Below are 20752 nucleotides of genomic sequence, written 5' to 3'. Positions count from 1 at the left end.
GTCCAGTTCTACTTAACCTATCTATGCTATTTATTTATTTTTTTAAATCTAGTTATCCTTGAAAAATGTTTAATGGAAACATGCAGTTTTAATTAAGGAATATAAAAGTAGACCAAATTAGCAACAGAATAGCGAAAACCGCATGTCGATACTTTTTCTTATTACGAGATATCCTAAGAAATGTGTAAATTTTAAACATAAATTACTCCGAGTTGACTGAACGGATTTCAACATTTTTTGACTCCTCAAAATTGTCTTTCCTTGTTCTACTACTAATAGTTCCAATTATTATGTCAATATTACTTATGCTGTCACCGGGAAACTGCGTTATGGAAGTTAAAATTGAAATAATGAACTTAAGGTACCTCGCTAAGGACGACCTAAATGTTCAAATTGTCGCCCATCATTTTCGATACAAGCGTTTATTCTTTGAAGAGTAGATTGAACAGCAGTCTCAATTTCTGCTCTCGAAATACTCTGAATAACGTTTCGTATTCTCTCGATCATGTTATTTCTAGTAGTAGGTCTTTAATCCGGCCCCAGAGATAGAAATCTAAGACGGTTAAGTCTGGTGACGACCTGGCTAGCCAAAAAAATAGGCCTCCACGTACTATCTACCTATCAGGGTGAAGAATACGGTAATCATAGTATAAAAGCATCTTAATCAGGCAAAATTTGTAAATTATTCATTTTATAATTTTTAGTATTTAATTACGCTGTCTAGCCGTGGATATCTACCACTTTGTAAATAATTTCCAGATTTTTCTCGATTTTTGATATAAATTTTTTTTTCTTGAAGCTGTACTATAAACGGTTCCCGAGATATGGCCGAGAGCCATTATTATTGGGACACCCGGTACACTTGTATTTCACGATCACAACCTTTACCAGCATTGCAGACAAGTCCATTAATTTTCTCTTCCAAATATACTCATGCATAAATTGGGGTCATTGTTCTGTTGGAAAATGAATCCATCTTTAATTAATCGTAGGAGGAACGGCATTTTGTTCTAAAATTTTTTCGCACTATTCATTTTTCATAATTCCGTCAATTTTGATCAAGTTGCCAGTTCCATACCTTGAAAAGCAACCCCAGACCATAATTGAGCAGCAACCATGTTTGATTGCTGGACTACACACTCTGGCTTCATCTTTTCTTGGGCAATGCGTCGAACATAAATTCTTCGTCTTGTACCAAACTTAGATTCATCGGTCCAAAGAACGCACTTCTATGTTTATTTTTCGTGTTTTCCCATATTAAGACGTCTAAACTGTATAAACCATGAGTTAAGACTAATTGAGATTGTTTGAGAACAAACCCACGTAACCTGATGTATGTTGGAAGCACGTATTTTAGAAGCTAAATAATTCTTATTATTGACCGACCAGAACCAAAAGCAAAGTAATTAGTTATTATCACTTCATAAAAATTTTATTACGACTTTACCGCCTGGCTCTACCGCAGCGTTTGTCGATGTTTGAAAACAATACCAATAACATGAAAGTAAATAAAAGAATGTTAGATATTCGATATTAACAATAGAATATGTATTTTAAGGGATTTCATAATGTAATTATGTTGTTTTAATGTGGTCTTAAACTTTTGGCCGGCAGTGTATATCTAAAAAAATTTCCTTTTGATATATTTTGAATAACAAATTGTAAGTCATCTTTGCATGCATATCCAAATTTTTTTATCATTTAAGCAAAATTTCCCTGAAAATCTCATGCATACTTATTTATAAATAGTTGTGGGATAAAATTAAAACAACAAGAATAGCATATGCTGTAATCATATATTTGAAAGAAAATTTTCGGTCCTCTTGTTACACATCACCTCAAAAAAGTATAACTGATTTTAAACTTTATGTATAAATATGTACAAGGTACTGATGTATTTTATATTATGATCTAGTCAAGGTCACTTTAAGTTAATTTTGGAGTCGACTATGAATGGAAAGTTTTGTTTGTTAAAACATCGTATTAACGTGGCAAACAATTTTATATTGTTTAATTAGCAATAATTTAAAGCTAATATTACAGTAGTCCAAAATAATGCATATAACTACATTAATTTGGTAGAGATGTTAAACAAAATAAAAAATATTTTAATAAACATTCCAAATTATACGTATATGTTAAGAGTCTATGAAATTGTTATAAATACCAAAATTTTAGTAGATAAATTAATTGAAATAAAGAATAATTTTCAAAATAATAACACGTTATATAATTTCAAAAACTTAGTTTCTTTGGCGAGATTAATCTGAATTAACTTGTTTTAAATATATTAAATGGCGGTGTTTAATTTGTACAAAACTCCTTAGTAAAACTATTTTATAATTCATAACTAGGTATCAAAGGATAATTCAAACAAATATTTTTCTTCTGGAAATAGCCAATAAAACATCAAATGATGTCTAATCTAAATACTTCTATGAACGTATTGAATTCCATTCGAAATCAATCATAAAAACTTTGAAGGTTGTTTGCCACGCTAAATACGCGAAGGAAACAGACCCCAGTTTGGTTACATACTCTTATGTATAGGAAGGTCTTAACGAGTAGAAGAAATTAAAAAAAAAACGAAATATAAAATAAAGTTGTATATTTCAAACAAAAAACATTCTGAAATCGGTCGATATGTTTGAATTTGATTTAAATACAAATACAGAGATAATTTAATATAAACAATTCATATTAAAAAATAAAGAAAACATAACAAAATCAACAAATCTGAGATGTTTATCATTGCATAATAGTTATTTGAAATATCGATTATTTGCAATTTTCTAGACAAATTCAAATAATATTTGAACAATAATTTGTCATTAAACCTAAGAAAACTGTGATTTACATTATTTAAAATTATTCTGATGGTATATATTCAAACTTCAATAATTTATGTTTTAAAAAATTTTTTAAAGTGTTAATAATCTTTAAGGAGTAGTTAATTTTCTTTCATTGAAAGATAATTACAAATAATGAATATAGTTCGATTAAGTTCTTTGGACTAATATAAAGTCTCAGGTATTTATAATTTGGTTGTTTTAGATAGATAAATTGGAACAAAACACTTTTTATTAAATTATGTGAAAATTATTGTGGTTAATGTCCATAAAGCCACCAAACCAACTTACTACTTACAAATTCGACTCTATATTCCTTAAACTATGATTGGCTATCAAAAATAGTGCAAATAAAAATTTCTTTTAAAAATGATTTTCTCATGCATCTGATTTAATACTTAATTGCTTTGATAGAATATGATCATTTTATTGTTTATGTCAATACCTTGCCTAGCCAAGATTTTGCCATGTCAAAATAATGTTTTTTTTTTATATTTCCTTAACTAAGATCACCTAGAAAGGGTTCTTTTTACTTAAAATGACTTGCATAAACATGCGTCTAGTTTAATATAAAACGAATGTATGCAGTTGCTAATAATATTAGATAGATGGGGTCTTTTAGAGACCCAGCTGAGTAATAAAAGGGAAGAAAACAGGTTATTTTTGTACAGATAGATAGTATTGAAAAGTACGAACTGCAAGATCTTGATGAAATAATAAAAACTGCTGTGATGTTGAAGAAACTGTTTCGGAATTAAGGATGACATTTAAATGGCAAGTGAGATATGATTTCGAACAGGATCCTCAGGACCTTAATTTCAAGACTTCATATTTCAGTCCGAGTCTGACAGTTTTTGCGATACCAATATATACAAGTGAAGCCTACAGTGGAGTTGGTATGCAAAACTGTATTCAATTATTGTTGGATAAGGTACGTATTAATTATATAATATAATCTTTATAAACAATTATTTTTAAATTGAAAATTTAAATATATTATGTGATTAAAATCCTCTAAAAACGAGAAGAAGATATGGGATCAGTATATAAAGTGGTAGTCTAAAAAGGACAACAAGTGCAAAAAGGAAAACGGAGAATCTCAGAGGTGATTTACACAAATTTTTACAAATAGATAATGAAGACAAAGGTGAAGAAGAAACTAATGACAAAGTTGAAGAAGTTGATGAGAAAGACTATAAATTTTTAGTATTACTGGTTTTTTGGTGTCAGATCAATTATGTTAGCAAAGAACATCAAAGTGAATCTGTACACACATCTGCACTTTCTTCATTTGAAAAACTTTTATGAGCAGCTAAAGAAATACTGGATTCAATCAAGTTTTAGTTCAAGCAAAAACTCTTAAGAACGATTTGGAAGTATCAACAGAATTTCGCAATAAAAGGCTTCAGAAAAGAAACATCTTAACTATAAAGGTGATGATGAACCCATTGGACACCCATACAAGATATCTTTTTTTTAAATTTTTTTAGATAAAGCTACAGAATCACTAAAAGATAGTTTTGACAATTTAAAAATTATAATGAACTATTTCGGTTTCTGGGAAAATTTCAAAAAACAGAAAAAGATGTACTTCAAAAACATGTAACGAAATTAGAAATGTCTCTAAAGGATCCCGAGTTAACAGAAAATGATATACCAAAAGTGAAAGAAGCTCATATAGATGGAAAAATGTTAATTGAAGATATTGAAGCTTTGAAATATATTTATCCTTCAGAATTTTTTAAAATGTTAAAATTTTTATCGGTTAAGGATAGAGCAACGGCATTTCCATGTTTATTACTTTCGGAATACTCTTAACAATTTTAGTAAGCGTTGCCTCTGGCAAGAGATCATTTTCCAGACTAAAACTAATAAAAAATTACCTCAGATTGGCAATGAATAAGAATAGATAGAATAGAAAAGAATAGACGTTTAGTCTGGGAAATAATTAAGATTTGCCGTGGTTTTAAATTTTGTTAATTCTTGTAAAAACATTAAATTCATGGGATTCAAAATTTCAAAGCTCAATATTCATTATGAATATTCAATATTCATATATAAATATACTGTATATGTGAATTTTAATAGGTTTAGCAAGTCATTTTGTATAATAAGTTTAATCAAACCAGATTCTTAATACATTTTCATTTGCATTATAATAACTATCATCAGCAGTACCGTCTTCAAGGTAGAATCTAGTTAAGAGTGCCACAAATTTGTTACTTATTAAAGCTCATGTGTTGAAAGTCTTCAATGCTTTTCGGACATATGATCCGAGATTTGGTAGATTGTGAATCTTAACACAGAAAAATATTTTCGAGTTTTGGAACCTCGTGTTCTGTTTTTGGTGTAAATTTCAACTTTTAAGCCTGATTTACAAAAACACGTATTTGTATTACTTTATGCAGTTGTATAATAGATTTTATGGGTTTAATCATTATTGTTTAACAGTTATTAACGATTTATCTACTCACGTATTTTACGACAAATAAAAATAATAAAAAATAACCATGTACATAATACAAAACTTAAGGTTAAAAAAAAGCAAAAGTGAACAAAACCAATTAATTTACCTACTATATACTAGAGTAGAAAGAATTCTATTATATGACTATGACCCAGTTACTCCTTTCAGTTTCTCAATGACAGCAAACGGGTAACCCGATCATAGAGTCCGGAAAACCCTTAAATTAATTTTATTTGTTAATTAGACATATATAGTCAGTGAATTTGTTTTCAAAGTTTTTAAACAGGTTCCCTGGCAATTATATAAAAAATATTCTTCTGATTTTCACAATTTTCTTGAACGCAAAAAAGTATATAATTTTTCACAATGAATTGTTAATAGATTTATTACTTATTAAACTTAGTTAAGTAAGTTTAAACCATTTCAACAAATGATTTTTTTAACCTATTGATTCATAAAAAGATCAGCTTTAGCAGTTTCAATTGAAGTATATAGAAAATACAATAAGGAAAAATGATTAGTAAATTAAGTTTTTAAATTGAATTCAAAAACAATTAATGCAATGAAAACATCTCAAACTATAGTCTTTTTCAATGAAAGTAGGCCAGCTAGAAAGATTACGAAAAATCGTTGATATTAAAATACAGATTTTTTACCATATCACCACAGTCGTATACATGTTCTATATATTTTCCATTTGGTCCCATCCAGCCCACATTTTTAGCAAATATCAAAAATACTTGCCATTCCAATTCAGTTTAAATGTCGTTAAATAGTTCCATTTATTATATGACAGTGATAAAAATATTTTGTTTTTCTTGTAACCAAACCTTGTTCTGTTGTATGTTATATACAAAATCGCTACATTTTTAAATATAAATATAGTCCAGATTTCATTGTATTTTAATATATCATTTTAATATACCAAGTAATCTGCCAAAAATGCATGAATTTGTAAAAGTAAAAAATTGGTCAGTTATTTGATTTTTCAATTTTGGCACAGCTTGATATGACTATATTAAGTATTGAAATGTATTTGAGAATAACAAACATTTTCAACGTTAATGACCATAGGATAAATTTGTTAGCAGAGAATAAATATATCTTCACCTATGTTGCAATAAAAATAGAACAGTGAAAAATTGTATAATTTGACAATGACAGCAAACAAGTCCTATTCCGTAATTCGCAATTGCCAGCAATTAAAAAGCGAAAATAAATGCATGAGTCATACTAGTCACTATTTAGAAGTTTTAGCCAGTACATGCTTTACCTTTTTGCTGACCACTATTTTTTATAAATTGTTCTGTTAACAACATTAACGAGAACATAATTAGAACAAAAAAGATAAAACAGCTCTGGCACATCATCATTTCACTGATGATCACAACTTTAATTTTGATTACGTGAAAATTCTGGATAAAGAACATAAATATGCAAAAAGATCCATCAGCGAAATACATCTCTGCCAATCTCGGTGTTCAATATAACCATCTATTGAATGTTTCTAAGTAAACCCACACTGACCGAATCAGTACTTGATGGTAATAATTAGAATAATTCCAACAGTTTTTACCGTTCATGCTTTTGTTAATATTGGAAAAGTTTGGAAGTATCCATTCACTGATAGATGTATCTTAACAGAAAAATTATCTCTTCCTACGGAATATGTATATATGTATTTTATCTTTTGTCTGACGTCTAATAATTTAAAAAAGTATGTTGTTTTAACAGGTTTTTACTTATATATGTATGTTTTGATTTCTTTAAATGACTTTTGTTCTTCTGTTTTATACAACAATGTTCTTGTTTGTTTATGTTATATTTATATGTCTTGTTTTATATACAGTGTGTCCTATTCATTTATATATACATGTATAAATATTTATATTGTAACAGTATCTGATTATTGTTTTGCTTCCAATTTCACATTTTTTTGTTTACTTGTTTATCTTCATCAATGTTTGAGTTATAATCTATCATATATTTTTAGTCTTGATAAAGATCAAATAAAAGATCGAAATGTTGGCATTTTAAAAAACTCTTGGACAGTTTTATTTTGAGTCCCCAACTTGCAATACAATTCGAAACAACATTAATTCTAGAAAATTTGTATAATTTGTGGTATTTATTATTTTCTAAAAATGATATTCTCTTTTTATAATTTTCATAAACTAAGTCATTTTACTGTATAGTGTGTTCATTACAAACTAGTTTAGTACTGATTGTTCGTCTTAAACATTTATATTGACACTCTATGAGCTGAGAGAATATTGTTTTTTATGAAACTGTAATTGAAAGTTTCTACAATTTTATGTACACTACACAATGTACTTCACCTCTCCGCGGTAGTTGCTGCACATTTCAAAGTTTTGTTTCTTCTACTTTCCTTTGATTTGGATATCAAATTATTAAATTATTGATTTTGAATTGAAAAAAAAAGATATAAAAATCAACTTCTTATTTGAAATTCCCTGTAATTTAATTGAGACACTAGAGTAATTTTATGTGCTTCAAAATAAAATTTGGTTTCTAAATAGGTAAACTAAAATTTTCTTCATATAATAATTTAAAGAAATATATGATTATATTATAATTAAATAGGTATGTATTTTTTAAATTTCTGCAGAAAAATAATCTATAATTTCTCCCTAAATAAATAATTGGAAATTATTGAGAAATCCAAAAACAGTCATACAAACTTTAAATTTAATTTAATTCTTAGAGTTTAGAAAGGATTTTTTTTGATACTTTTGATGAACGTACATGTATTTGCAGAACACCTTTGCCTTTGATTTCTAAATTCAACTAAAAATTTAAGGGTGACTTTGGTCGTAGAAATTTTTATTTTAGTTAATCAACAACACCTTCATATATGTAATTTATATGGTTGTAAATATTTTCTGGAATCAAGCTATTTTCATAAAATTGATTGTCACATTAAAAATGTAGCGATATTGTAATAAAAATAAGTCAAATCACAAAAATCTATATTTTTTTAAAAAATAAACTCAACATTTAAGTTTTTGCCATTACATGTCATAACAAAGATAAAAAAGTTGTTTTAAATTTGATTCATTTTTCTGTAAATGGCCTAATAACTAATTAAAAATAAAAATAATTTAAAATGAATAAAATATACATGATATACATACAATACAATATATGCAGGCTTATTTTCTAGAATATATATATGCAAAAATAACAAAGATACATAGAACAGTCCATATGAAAATACTTTTATAGCCCTGTTTGGGATTAAATTGACAGGCAAATTCCCTATTTTTAAGTATTTTTAGCTCGAGAACTGTTCTACCACTAATTTTTTAGTAAAACTACATCTTAGATCCACAACCGATTTGAGATGTAGCAAATTTGATTTCTCTAGGCCTATAGGCATTGTACAAATATAGCAAGATGTAAATATATAATTTTAGCTTACATTATTTACAAAAAATATACACTATGTACTTGGAATTCTACTATGTAAAAATATTTAGTTTGCTGCACCCTATAAGTTTATTAAATTTTGTTCGTGATAGTTTTTACTCCCGATTCCAGTCTCTCTATATAGAAACTGGTAAATGTTTCTAGGCCTTTAATTTATTACTCATTGCATTTCTGTAGCAAAACACTTTTGGCACATATATAGGGAATTAATATATTTTTTTTATTTCAAACATTAATTTAAATTGTTTAATAATGACTTCGATAAGAAGAGAAACAAAATTTTCATGAAACTTTGTCAGATCAATATACTAGATAAATCAATTATCTAAAATCATTAAAATCTCTTTTAACCTGGTATTTAAGGTTTTGTAGATCCTAATAAACACTTCCAAGTTGATCTATTGTGTACTCAATTATTACAATATTTCTACCTAGCGATGTAAAACATTAAATAAATAAAAATAATAAAAGTATAGTTTGTTTAATTTTAAATTAAATATTTACAAATATTCCAATTTTCAACTTTTGAAAAAATTTTAAAATCAAGATATATCAATTTTTTATTTACAATTTCAATCAAAAAGTTTGGTGTAGGGGAAAATGAATAATTAGATAAAAATACATTTCTAAATTCAACCTTTAAAACATATGACTTATTGTCCTATAAACATTTACAAGTTTATATGCAGTAGTACTGGTAAACAATAACTATGATTGGAGCAGAGTGGGTACCCTGAGGGATATGTTAATTCATCAAGATCCAGACAATGCTTGATTGACAACCCAATTAACACAATTTTAATCTATCCGTAAAGATGTCCATAACATAATATAAAATGAAACTTTGCTCCATATAAAAATAAATAAACTTTTATGTAGCAAAATCGTTGTCTAGAAATTGATGAAGATCAGAGTTTTTTGAAGGACTCACTAACACTATTTATTGTTCACGAAAATACACACCCTATGTCATCTTTATAAGATAGGAGGGAGGCGATTCTATTGACGAAACAATTGACGAGGTGCATTCTTTGGTATTTTATTTTTTACATGTTTTTCATTATATACAAAATCCATTTCTTCTATGTACAATTTGGGTGTAAATGAATCCTAACTCCTATCAGCCTTTAGTCTTCTAATGCCTTCACGTACGTAGCGCACTAGATCGATGATGGAGCTGTGCATGGTTAGGGGTTTGCATTGTCTATCCAATTCAATAAAAAAATCTGTAATAAAAAAAGCGTTACTTATAGTTCTTGTTTAAAAGTAACTATTGGACATAACCAAAAACTGATATAATGTGTAGTTGTTTTTTGTTTAAAAGTAAAATAGGTGATGTAAATATAAAAGTATATCCTTCTTACCAGTATGTTTTCCCTTAACGACAAGGGAGTCGGCCATATCCCAGAGATCTTGGTATGACAGAAGATATGTAAACTGCTGGTTTTGTTTAGTGATGGCAGTGTACACAGGAAGGGGGACCCATAATCCGGCATTTTGGGAGTGGGTGTTAACAGGTACATTACCTCTGCTAGCTAATTCTCCACTATTATAACCTGATGATTGGCTGCCTACTGAACCCACTGAACCTGCCGGAGATGGAGTGGGTGATAGTGGAGAAGGAGTTCCTTGGCCCTGTTGCTGGTTCTGAGGATCTTGGGCTATAAGAGCACCTGGGTTCTAAAATATAAAGATTATTGAAATTCTGTCTTTTACTATTAATGTCGGCAGACAATAAAAACTGTTAATCACGTCAAACCCTGGTAAAATCATCTATTTTAAGCCGATTTTGGAAAGACTACAGTAACTTTTTTTTAAATATTTAATATTTTATCATTTTTGATATTAATTTAAGAAGTCGAGTTTCAATCTCACTTTGTTCAGTTTATTATTATTTGTAAATGATTTTTTTATATCTTGAATAAAGGAATGTGCAATGGATTAATAAAATTTAATCTAAAAAAATATTAATATGGTTATATTGAGTAATATCAAACACATAAAAAACATCACAAAAACAACAAAATTTTTGTGTCAAAGGTGCTAGAGACATTTGCGAATTTTATTTTACTAGGTAATGTGTTGACCAAACCTCCATTAACTCTAAAGATTCTTCAATATATGTGCAAGTTAAAGATAAAAAAGTTATCAAAAAATGTAGAACTTGTTTAAGAAAATTATTTTTTATTATTATAACTATATTTATTCTTACACTCTATGGTCTTAGGAAGATAAATAACTCTTCAACCATGTTAGTACTATAAGTATAACTGATAACTTCTGTATAAAACGTAGAGTTGAAAGAAAAGTAATCTCCATATTGTGTTTATAGGTAGTCGAGTTGAAATGAATGTTATATTATCTAAACTGAACTTACCTTAGTACAATAATCATTTATGGTCTTTTGATGCTCTTTTGATTCCTTTATTTTCATTTTAAATAATTTATAAAATAGAAGAGCTTGGCACCGGTAACTGAAATTATCGAGAAAAAAAAAATTAGTATACAATATGTATTATACAACTAATGAGTAGCTTACCTTAAAACAGCAAGTATATTATGTACAGGGGAGGAATTTTGTTGATTTCTGAAGTTAGACCAAATATATCTAGAACAAACATTTTTTAGAGTACCTTACAGTAAATACATAATAATTTTAAAGTGATTTACAAACATGACCGCATATTTCCATTGATCAAAATAAGGATCTAATTTATGCCCAGCTATTTTAAACAACAGCTCCACTACATGTTACTTAAGGGTAGTTTATTCTTCTTCTCATGATGCAATTTTGTCAGTAAGATAACTAACAAGCTACATAACTGCGTCAAGCAGGAACAGAAGACAGACATGTAAACATGATCCCTATTACCATGCATAAACCAAAATTAACTTACTTTATTAATGATAGAGTATCTTTGTACATAGTGAAGGCAGATTTTTCTGTAACTTTTTCATGTTCCATGGCGTTTCCAGTTAATAAGAAAAATAGTACAGCTTCAAGGTATAACATACACTGTTTTATTATGTCAGTCTCTTTATCTGCCATATGCTTCAACCTTTTTGCATCAGTCAGGTACAGGTCTTGACCCCTATGAAAAAATAAAATCAATGACTACACATTTCTAAAATTTTTATTTATTATATTTATTTTATTTATTCTATTTATTTTATTTATTCTATTTATTTTATTTATTCTATTTATTTTATTTTATTCATTTTATTTATTTTATTTATTCTACTTATTTTATTTATGTTATTTATATTGTAACAGTACGTTACATTATGAAGTAATACAAATCACAAAGTAATCCAAAAGAGATTTATAAATTAGAAGCAAATATTAAAATACTAATTACTAATAATACTAATAGCTTTGTAAATTGTTAAGCAGATACTGAACTACCTGTTTATTCCAATTCATATAAATTTGAATTTATTATTTTTGATGATTACAAAATGATTATACCTACATTAACAAAAAATCGATATACTTACTTATCTCCATATTCCAATTGCTCATCTGTCATCTCAAAGTATGAATGATACTCTCTGATAGGTTGAGATTTACTAGTGGATGGGGAAGGATCGCTTTGTGATACAGTGGGTATTCTGTTCGCTTCCCTTTCATGATTGGTTGGAGGAGCATTTTTTTGGTTGAGATTTTCTGTTTGAGATCTTTGTGTATCATTTTTCCGCCTCTTATGTTTGATGGTTTCTTTAGCTTTTTCTTTTTTATGGTACTCTTTTCTGTTAGAGCTACTATGAGACAAAGTACTGCTAACTGTTGAATGGGAGGATATAGAGCTGGAGCTATTCCTTCGCTTTCGTTTTTTTGATTTATGCTTATGGTCAGATGCATCATCAATTTGTGTTTGTGGTTTCTTATTTTCTTTCATTGGTTTACTTGGCAATTTTTCTCTTACTTCTTCAATTTCAGATGGTTTCCCTTCTTTATTCTCCTCTAGTTTGGATTCCAGCAACCAAGGTTTTGTCGCTTCTAAATGCTTGTGAAGTATGGGAATATGTCTGATATTTAATTTCTGTAATTCAATTTTCACCATGAATTTGCCTTTTTCACTATCATTGTCAGTCTTTTCTTTACTTAAAGATTCGGCAACTTCTTTAGGTGATGCTGGACGAATAGAAGGTGTAGGACTTTTTTTGACTATCTCTTTGACAGGAACAGGGGGAGGTGGAAGTACTGCAACAGCTGATTCCGAGCTGGCAGACGCAGCTGTTGGCATTGTTTCATCTTCTACAGATGAACTACTTCGTTCGTAATCTCCATCGACTATAATCACATTTACACCACCTTTACCTGAAAAAAAGATATAGATAAAAAAGATACACTCATAGTAAATGGAAATACAGTTATCTGAATCAAGTTTTTCTTGAAAATTGCAAGAATAATTAGCATTGAAATGAACTAATAATGAAAAGAAGAAAAAATTAAGTATATTTTCGCAGAAATATAAAAATTTATGCAAATTACATGTTTAGGAAAGATGTTCAAATTAGTACAGCTGGAAAAAATTATTAGACACCGTAATTGTTTACTTGGAATTTTAGAAAAATAATTTTATTATGACAGCCTTATCATCTCGAATACTGAATAATCATGGCGTCCCATTATAACCAAAAAATGTAAAACATAATAGTAATGTAAAAGGTATTCATTAGTTAATTGGAAAAAGGCAAACCAAACATGACTTTAGCACCAGTTAGCAAATGGCAGATAAATATAGAAACTTGGAGTGCTTTATTTTGGAAGTCGAAATAGCTATTCTGAATTAAGAAATGTAAGAAAAACATGATTAAGGTTTATAATTCTTTCAAATATATATGTCAACATAAAAAATCTGTAGATGATATAAATTTCAAGGGAATTAAAATGTACCCAATTTCTACAAAGTTTAGGATGTGAAGGATTTGGTTTTATGAATGATCAACGTTTACATGTAAGAAACTATTAAAATATAATAAATGTCCAAAGATTAATTGATAAATACCTTTGCCGCCTTTACCGCCTTTTCCTCCACCTTTACCACCTCCTTTACCACCTTCAGAATCTCTCTTGGGCGTGAATAATTTCCTGAGAGTGTCGCTCTTCTTCTTATCCGCAATTGTTTTGTTTTCATCTACTTTAATAGTAGTATCTATTTTAATAGGAGGTTTCTTTGAAATTGAATTACTGTCACTCTCAGAATCACTTATCCTTTTTATAAATTCCTCTGAAGATGATCTATCTAATTTTGGCTTCACAGATGATTTCACCTAAAATTTTTATTCAATTTTAATGTTTTAATAATAATAAATATTCTTTGTTGAAAAAATTGTTTTATTTTATATTACAAAACCGAAATTACTTTATCGCCAACCCAATAATATACGAGAGCAGTTTTTATTCAACCTCCGATCGCTCCGTGCAAACGCTACGCGGGAAGTAGAATGCGGGCATACGCTCTAGGCGATTGCGAAGCTCTCGCACTATATACTCCGCTATTGTTGATATTCAGGCGTCAGTCGGCGTTGTGCTATAGCCACGTAAACATATTCTCCATTATTAATGCTCTCGCCAAGTGTTAATTGCGAAGTGTGATTCGAGAATGAGTCGTGTGTATGGGGAAAACTTCATGAGTGAAGGTGTTTTGCGTGAATGGTATCGAAAGTTTAAAGGGCATGATGTGTATGATGAAGAAGGCCAAGAACGCAAATCTGTCGTTTCAGATTAACTGGTTCAACGAGTTGACAAAATGGTTAAAGAAAACCGCATATGCATCATGATTCATCATTACTGCTTTGTCTACGAAATTTCCAGAATTTTCAAAGTCTGTTTCGTACTCTAACATCATTATTTGAAAGAAACAATGTAAATCTCAGGCCAGTTATGGATATGGGGGATAATAAGAACTGAGAACATATTGTAGTTATACATAATTTGAAATGTAATAAACGCCTATTAAAATGATATCTAGGAATATTAAATTATAATATCACCTTAGAGTCATCATCACTACTGGAATCTGTCGAGGGAGCAAAGGGAACATTTTGTGGTTCGGACAGTCTTTTTGTACTTCGACTTTTTCGTCGTGGAGGAGACGTACTCTTGACGACGGGTTCTAAAGAATTCATTCCATCTTTGAAATGGTTCTTCAAAATGGCTTTATTTTCTTTTCCCCATTCATCGTCATCAGAATCTTTTTTCGACCGTTTCCGTTCCTCTTTAAATTTAGGCTTTTTCAAATTGTCCGATTCATGCCTAATACTGCTAATACTGCTGTTAGATTTACGTCGCTGCGGTGTTGAAGTATCACTATCAGAACTACTGGATGTTGCAACTTTTGATTTAGTTCGACGACGTGAAGGCGGAGGGGGTTTCTCGAATTTTGGTCTATCTTCATCATCGGAAGAACTTGGTGATCTAGGCACATGTTGCTTTGGAGGCCGGCCCCTTTTAGCTGCTTTTCGAACCTTAAACATTAAAAACCATCAGTAACACACACACACACACACACACCATTTTCCAAGATAGCACATTTTATTACTGATGTGAGATTTAATTGCAAAAAATACTTCGAAGCTTTTTGAATCAAATTTGTAAACCCATCCTTTTCCCAATACATAATACAATACAGAAAGCATTGCAGTGTAGGAACACCACTTCAAAATAATAGATTTTTACAAATTTATCTTTCACTCGAAAATTTAAATATATAAAAATAATTACCTCTGGCCCTGAAGACCCACTACATGACCTAGCTTTATTCACTTTTGCTGGTCTACCACGTTTTTTAACTTCCTTTCCACGCTTCTTGGTATCCGTTTCCGTGGAAGGCTTATTTTTCCTTGGCCTACCACGACCAGGTTTAGTCACTTTTTCTGAAGCTACTATAACAGGCACAGGAGATTTTGGTTTAGTCACTACCGGGATAAACGTTTTAGTTGGTTCAGAATCGGAATCACTATGTGTATCTATCGATTTCGTCCTAGGACTAACCCGACTTACTGGTTTTATCCTTCTTGTCCTGTCGTTGTCTGTGTCACTATCACTATCACTAACGGGTGGATTGGTAACTGTATTTATGGTATGTTTTCGCCTTTTTATACTAACACGCGCGCTGTCGTCATCCGAATCGGAGAGACTGGACAGCAAAGGAAAGTCGGTTAGAGCTGCGAGAGCTTTGGCTTCAGCGATTAATTTATCATTGAACGAATCGCTCGCATCTGATTCTTCGGTGGCTCTCTTATTTTCATCATCAGAAGACACTTTAGGTAAAGGCGAAGGTTTGACTGGGGATAAGATAGGTGAGGTAGCATTTCTCACTAAATTTTGACTGCTCGAAGGTACAAATGATGCGAGGTTCCATCGAAGCTCTTCGGCCTTAGGAGAGGCTAGAGGAGCTGCTTCTGTAGGAGGCTCTACTTTTGGGCTCACAGATTGGACATTTTCGTCTCCGGAGTCATCGCTACTTGAATCACTGTCACTTCCAGTATCTGAACCAGAATCACTAGATGAGCTGATTGGTGATGAAGGCATTGGTGCTAGAGGTTCCGGCGGTCGTTCCATTCTGGAGGTGTGGATGGCAGGTGTCGCTCCAAGAGGTGATAACATTCTAAAATAAAAAAAAATCCCCATCACTATCTGTTAAATATCAAATTTGCTAAATGGACTAAGAAACATGAGAAATTTATTGAATTGTTTTAGAATTGACTTTCAAAAATTAAAAGCAATTAACCGAACATATCTACAAGGGCTATCTAAAAAGTAACAGATATTTTATCCTAGCACAGCAGTAGGTGGAGCTAACGCTACTACGTTGGGGTGATCCTCCACTCAACGCGTAATTAACCGCCTTTCTCATATTTTATTTTAGTGCTTTTTGGAACCTATAAATAGGGTTCAGGTAGATCATCTCTCATCTGAATGCTGATCCTAACCCAAAAAGTGATTTAGATTATAGTTTCCGAACGTCGCATTAAGTTTTGGTGGAAATTTCAAATTTATAACTCCTGCACACATTTTGAATTAAAGTTTTATAATGATAAGCTATTTTTATGCTAACATGTTGAAAAGTATAAAAACCGCAAACCTCAGTAACCTATTAATGACGCCTGCTTATGAGAATTAATAGTAGACAGCCATTTAAGGGGAATGAATAATTTTTAAAGTCTTAAAAACCATAGACAAATTAAACCGTCAGCTGATCGCATCTACCCACAATAAATGTGATATGGGATAGTTTCCAAATATTCAGATCATGATCCAAGTTTCCGAAAAATCCTTTTGTTTTGTTTTCAGAACATTTTGATCGAGAAAACTTAGTGAAAAACTTTTGTTTCTTCATCATGATCCTGGTTAACAGTTTTCTTGCAGAAAACGTTGTGAGTTTTTAATCATCGGCGAATATCTAACACTTGTTCCCAACTATTGAGTGCAACGCTTCCACACTGACGTTCAACTGCTTAACCGATGGTTTATAGCCTTAGAGTTTACCTTTAAGATGTAATTATTAATCCTTTATTTCGAAAGTTCCATTACAAAGCTAGGGTACAACTTTTATCTCTTCAATGTTACCCAAATTTATTTCATTAATATAATAATGAAATGATTGGTGCTCCTTGAAAATATGTTCAAATATATTTTTTTAATTAGGCTTACCTTCCTATTGGATTGGACGTAGGTAGAGAGTCTTTATTTTCATCATCACTATCCTCTGAAAGCTCGAGATCACCTCTTAAGTCTCTGAAAAAGGAAATAATAAAATTTCAAACAGGAATAAGACTTTTGAATTACTTATATAAATAATAAAATATATATTTCTATATGTAGAGAATTATAAATCAGATATAACGAGTGTTACATTCTGATCGAGACCGTATGGGGTGATATTGGAATTTTCTCATTACATATTCAAGTGAAGAAGCAGAAAAAAACTATTGTAGTGTAAAGACCCACTTGACTGGTTGGTAATTGTCAAATAATAATTTTTATGATATACTGTAAACTCTCACAAGCCTTAGAAAAAGCTTCAATTCTAAAGTCAGAAGGCAAAAATATTTCCTATTGGTTAGTAACCTTACAAGATTTGAGGCTGTATTTGGAAACGCCAATGGACCTAAGAGAATACCAAGTCATTGAAGGAGAAAAGGAAGCAGAAAATCTTTAATATAGGAATGAGAATTGCAACAAATAGTTCTAGAGATTAAAGACAGAAAAATGCTATATTTCTTCCAATATCAATTGTAGAAGACAGTTATGCGAGGAACAATCATTATTTCATAAATACGCACAGCACTCATACCAAATTAAGGAATGAAAAATAATATTTACTCTCCGTATAAAATTTGGTAAACACCTAACAAACCATCAGTCCACGTGGACTCCTCAAATCAGAAAATGTTATCAATCTCCAGAACTGAGTAAAGAAGTTGTAAAACTCGCAAAGAAAGTTCTAGCAGCAGACCGTCATGAGCTTTGGAAAAACTGTGTTGAACATGTTACCAAAGTAGAAGATGGGTATGTGGTATCACCCTCTTTACAACCCATCATAATTCAATCAAATGGTGACCCTAGTTCACACGATTCTCACTACCATGATTATTTATAAAGATACTTTGTAATTGAAATGATTTTCTTTCTTTTATTTTATTTGGAAAAAATTTATTTTTCTTTATGGTTTTTGCTTTGAAATTTTATTTTCCAGAAAAAAAAACGAATGGAGTATAAAAAGGGCTCAGTTCACGTCTGGTACCCTGTTTAAACCAAACTCCTTTACAGGCAGGTGCATTTTACTCGTCTATTTACATTTTATAATTTTATATTCAGTTGTAGCAAGTTAACGAGGTATAACAATGATTTTTTTCTAAATTCCAAGTAGGACTACAATCAAGTACATCTGTCTAAATAACGGCGTGTAATGCCGTCCAATTTATAATGATTCGATTGCCTTCCAACGAATACTTTCTCGCATAAGATATACATATTTTTAAAAGTATTTATAAAAATAATAAATTTATAAAATGAGGAATCTACGCCTATGTAGATCAAACAAAATTGTCCGCAAGGGTTTTTATAATCTGCAAATCATATTGGAAGAACTATAACCTTTAATATAGAAATGAGAAATGCAACAAATAGTTCTAGAGATTAAAGACAGATAGGTGCTACTGCCCCCAAGATATTTATCATTCATATAATAATAGATTAGAGTCACACTTTTTTTAGCTAGGGAGGGCGGATATAAACTCCTTAACAATATAACCAACTCTGGAATTTGAATGTTTAATGCACATGTCAGCTTAGGACAATGAATATGAATATAAATGTAAGATATAACGATATTGTCGGAAATTAGTGAACAAAGGAAGCACTTGAATAAATTGATAACCGCCTACACAGAAATCGTTATTTAGGATCATTGTTCCAAGTTAAAAATCTGTTTAGTATAATATTTTTTAACAAATTCACCTCGTTTATGCTGCATCGCAATCGTAGTAGTCTAATAATATTGATTCACTTTAATTTATATATAGTATAAACGGATGGCAGTCGGCCAAACCTGTAAAATTTCATATAGACAAAATAACTTACAGCAGTTGTGTGACTTACTTATACAATTTTAATTTATTAATTATAGCAACTGCTCCACAATTTAATAATTAATTACATGGTTAAATAAATGCTTTTAAAGGATTTTTTACGGCAGTTCCATAGAATACGAGGTCCATTTTTTTTTCAACCTCCGATCACTCGGCTAGACGACTACTCTCGCACTACACACTCCGCCATTGTTGACATTTAGGCGTCAGTTGGCGTTGTGCTACAGCCATGTAAACAGTCCGCCATTATTGATGCTCCCGGCAAATGTGAATTGCGAAGTGTGATTCGTTTTCTACAGGCTGAAGGCAATAGTGCTGCATAAATCCATCGGATAATGAGTTGTGTGTATGTGGGGAAAACTTCAAGAGTGATGGTTTGTGCGTGAATGGTGTCAACAGTTTAAAGATGGCCATAATGATGTGCATGATGATGAGGGCCAATAACGTAAATCTGTCGTTTCAGATGACCTGGTTCAACGAGTTGACAGAATCACCGCTGATTCACCATTAGTGCTTTGTCTATGGAATTTCCAGAAGTTTCAAGGTCTGGAATGTACACTATTGTTACCGAACGGTTAGGCTACTTTGGCGACAACTTTCTTTGAAGAGAGTATTGAAAAGCTTGTCCACAGGTATGACAAATGTCTCAATCTCTTCGGTGATTATGTCGAAAAGTAACTGTAATTGTACCAATATTTTGGTAATAAAATTATTGTTTTATATGAATTTATCTTTTATTTATACCCTATCGGAGGTTGAAAAAAACGGCCCTCGTATAGTAAATTCTTTGTCAGTTCAATATACGCTGTTAATATTCCAATTGGAAATAAATTTGATCGTAAATGTTAATATACGATAAAAATTCAAGAATAATAATAATATGAAGCAAGCAGTTATACTACATCAAATTGACCTTTACACTGACGTCATACTCAACAAAAGCATGAAATAAAGCCAAATAAAATTCGGAAGAAAATTTTATACTAAAAAAAAAATAGAATTTTTGACATATTAATAAGCGTTTATTTTGGTTTGATGTTTGGTGACTTGATAAATTAAGTTGTCTACGACATGACCTTTTCTTTTGACTTTTTCGTATATACCAAGACGGATAGTCTTTGCTGACTAGTTAGAACAAATATATTGGAGTTTGCAGCAAATTTTGGAAAGTGGAAACTCTTTATTAAACTATAAATCCAAGCTTTCGGGAACTGTTCTTCCCATCATAAAGGAAACTACAATATAAGTGGAAAAGTAAATAAAAAATTCAAACCATGTGTATAGACTATATATTTTAAAGTTGACTTATGATCAATTTGAGGATGATTTCCTAGGTGTTTTTTTTATTTACTTCACTTATATTGTAGTTTCCCTGATGATGGGA

The 20752-nt window shown here is 30.4% G+C and overlaps 1 protein-coding gene across 7 annotated transcripts in view; it reads right to left on the bottom strand.

Annotated features, from left to right (window-relative positions):
* Positions 1-2593: 2593 nt before the first annotated feature.
* Positions 2594-20752, bottom strand: part of LOC130893603 (AF4/FMR2 family member lilli) — a 513028-nt gene continuing 494869 nt past the window's right edge. For all 7 annotated transcript variants that reach the window (XM_057799827.1, XM_057799826.1, XM_057799829.1 and 4 more), the window contains 10 exons: positions 17429-17512; positions 15497-16382; positions 14767-15240; positions 13779-14043; positions 12265-13087; positions 11664-11858; positions 11306-11374; positions 11144-11240; positions 10131-10446; positions 2594-9992 (listed from right to left, as the gene is read on the bottom strand). In XM_057799827.1, coding sequence (XP_057655810.1) covers positions 9877-9992; positions 10131-10446; positions 11144-11240; positions 11306-11374; positions 11664-11858; positions 12265-13087; positions 13779-14043; positions 14767-15240; positions 15497-16382; positions 17429-17512 — 3325 coding nt within the window. In that variant the 3' untranslated portion in view covers positions 2594-9876. The remainder of the gene's footprint in view (positions 9993-10130; positions 10447-11143; positions 11241-11305; positions 11375-11663; positions 11859-12264; positions 13088-13778; positions 14044-14766; positions 15241-15496; positions 16383-17428; positions 17513-20752) is intronic.

This window comes from Diorhabda carinulata, chromosome 5, assembly GCF_026250575.1.
Source record: "Diorhabda carinulata isolate Delta chromosome 5, icDioCari1.1, whole genome shotgun sequence".
In the NCBI taxonomy this organism is placed as follows: domain Eukaryota; kingdom Metazoa; phylum Arthropoda; class Insecta; order Coleoptera; family Chrysomelidae; genus Diorhabda; species Diorhabda carinulata.
The sequence above is the reverse complement of the archived record's forward strand: the minus strand, read 5'-3'. Positions and strand labels throughout refer to the sequence as shown.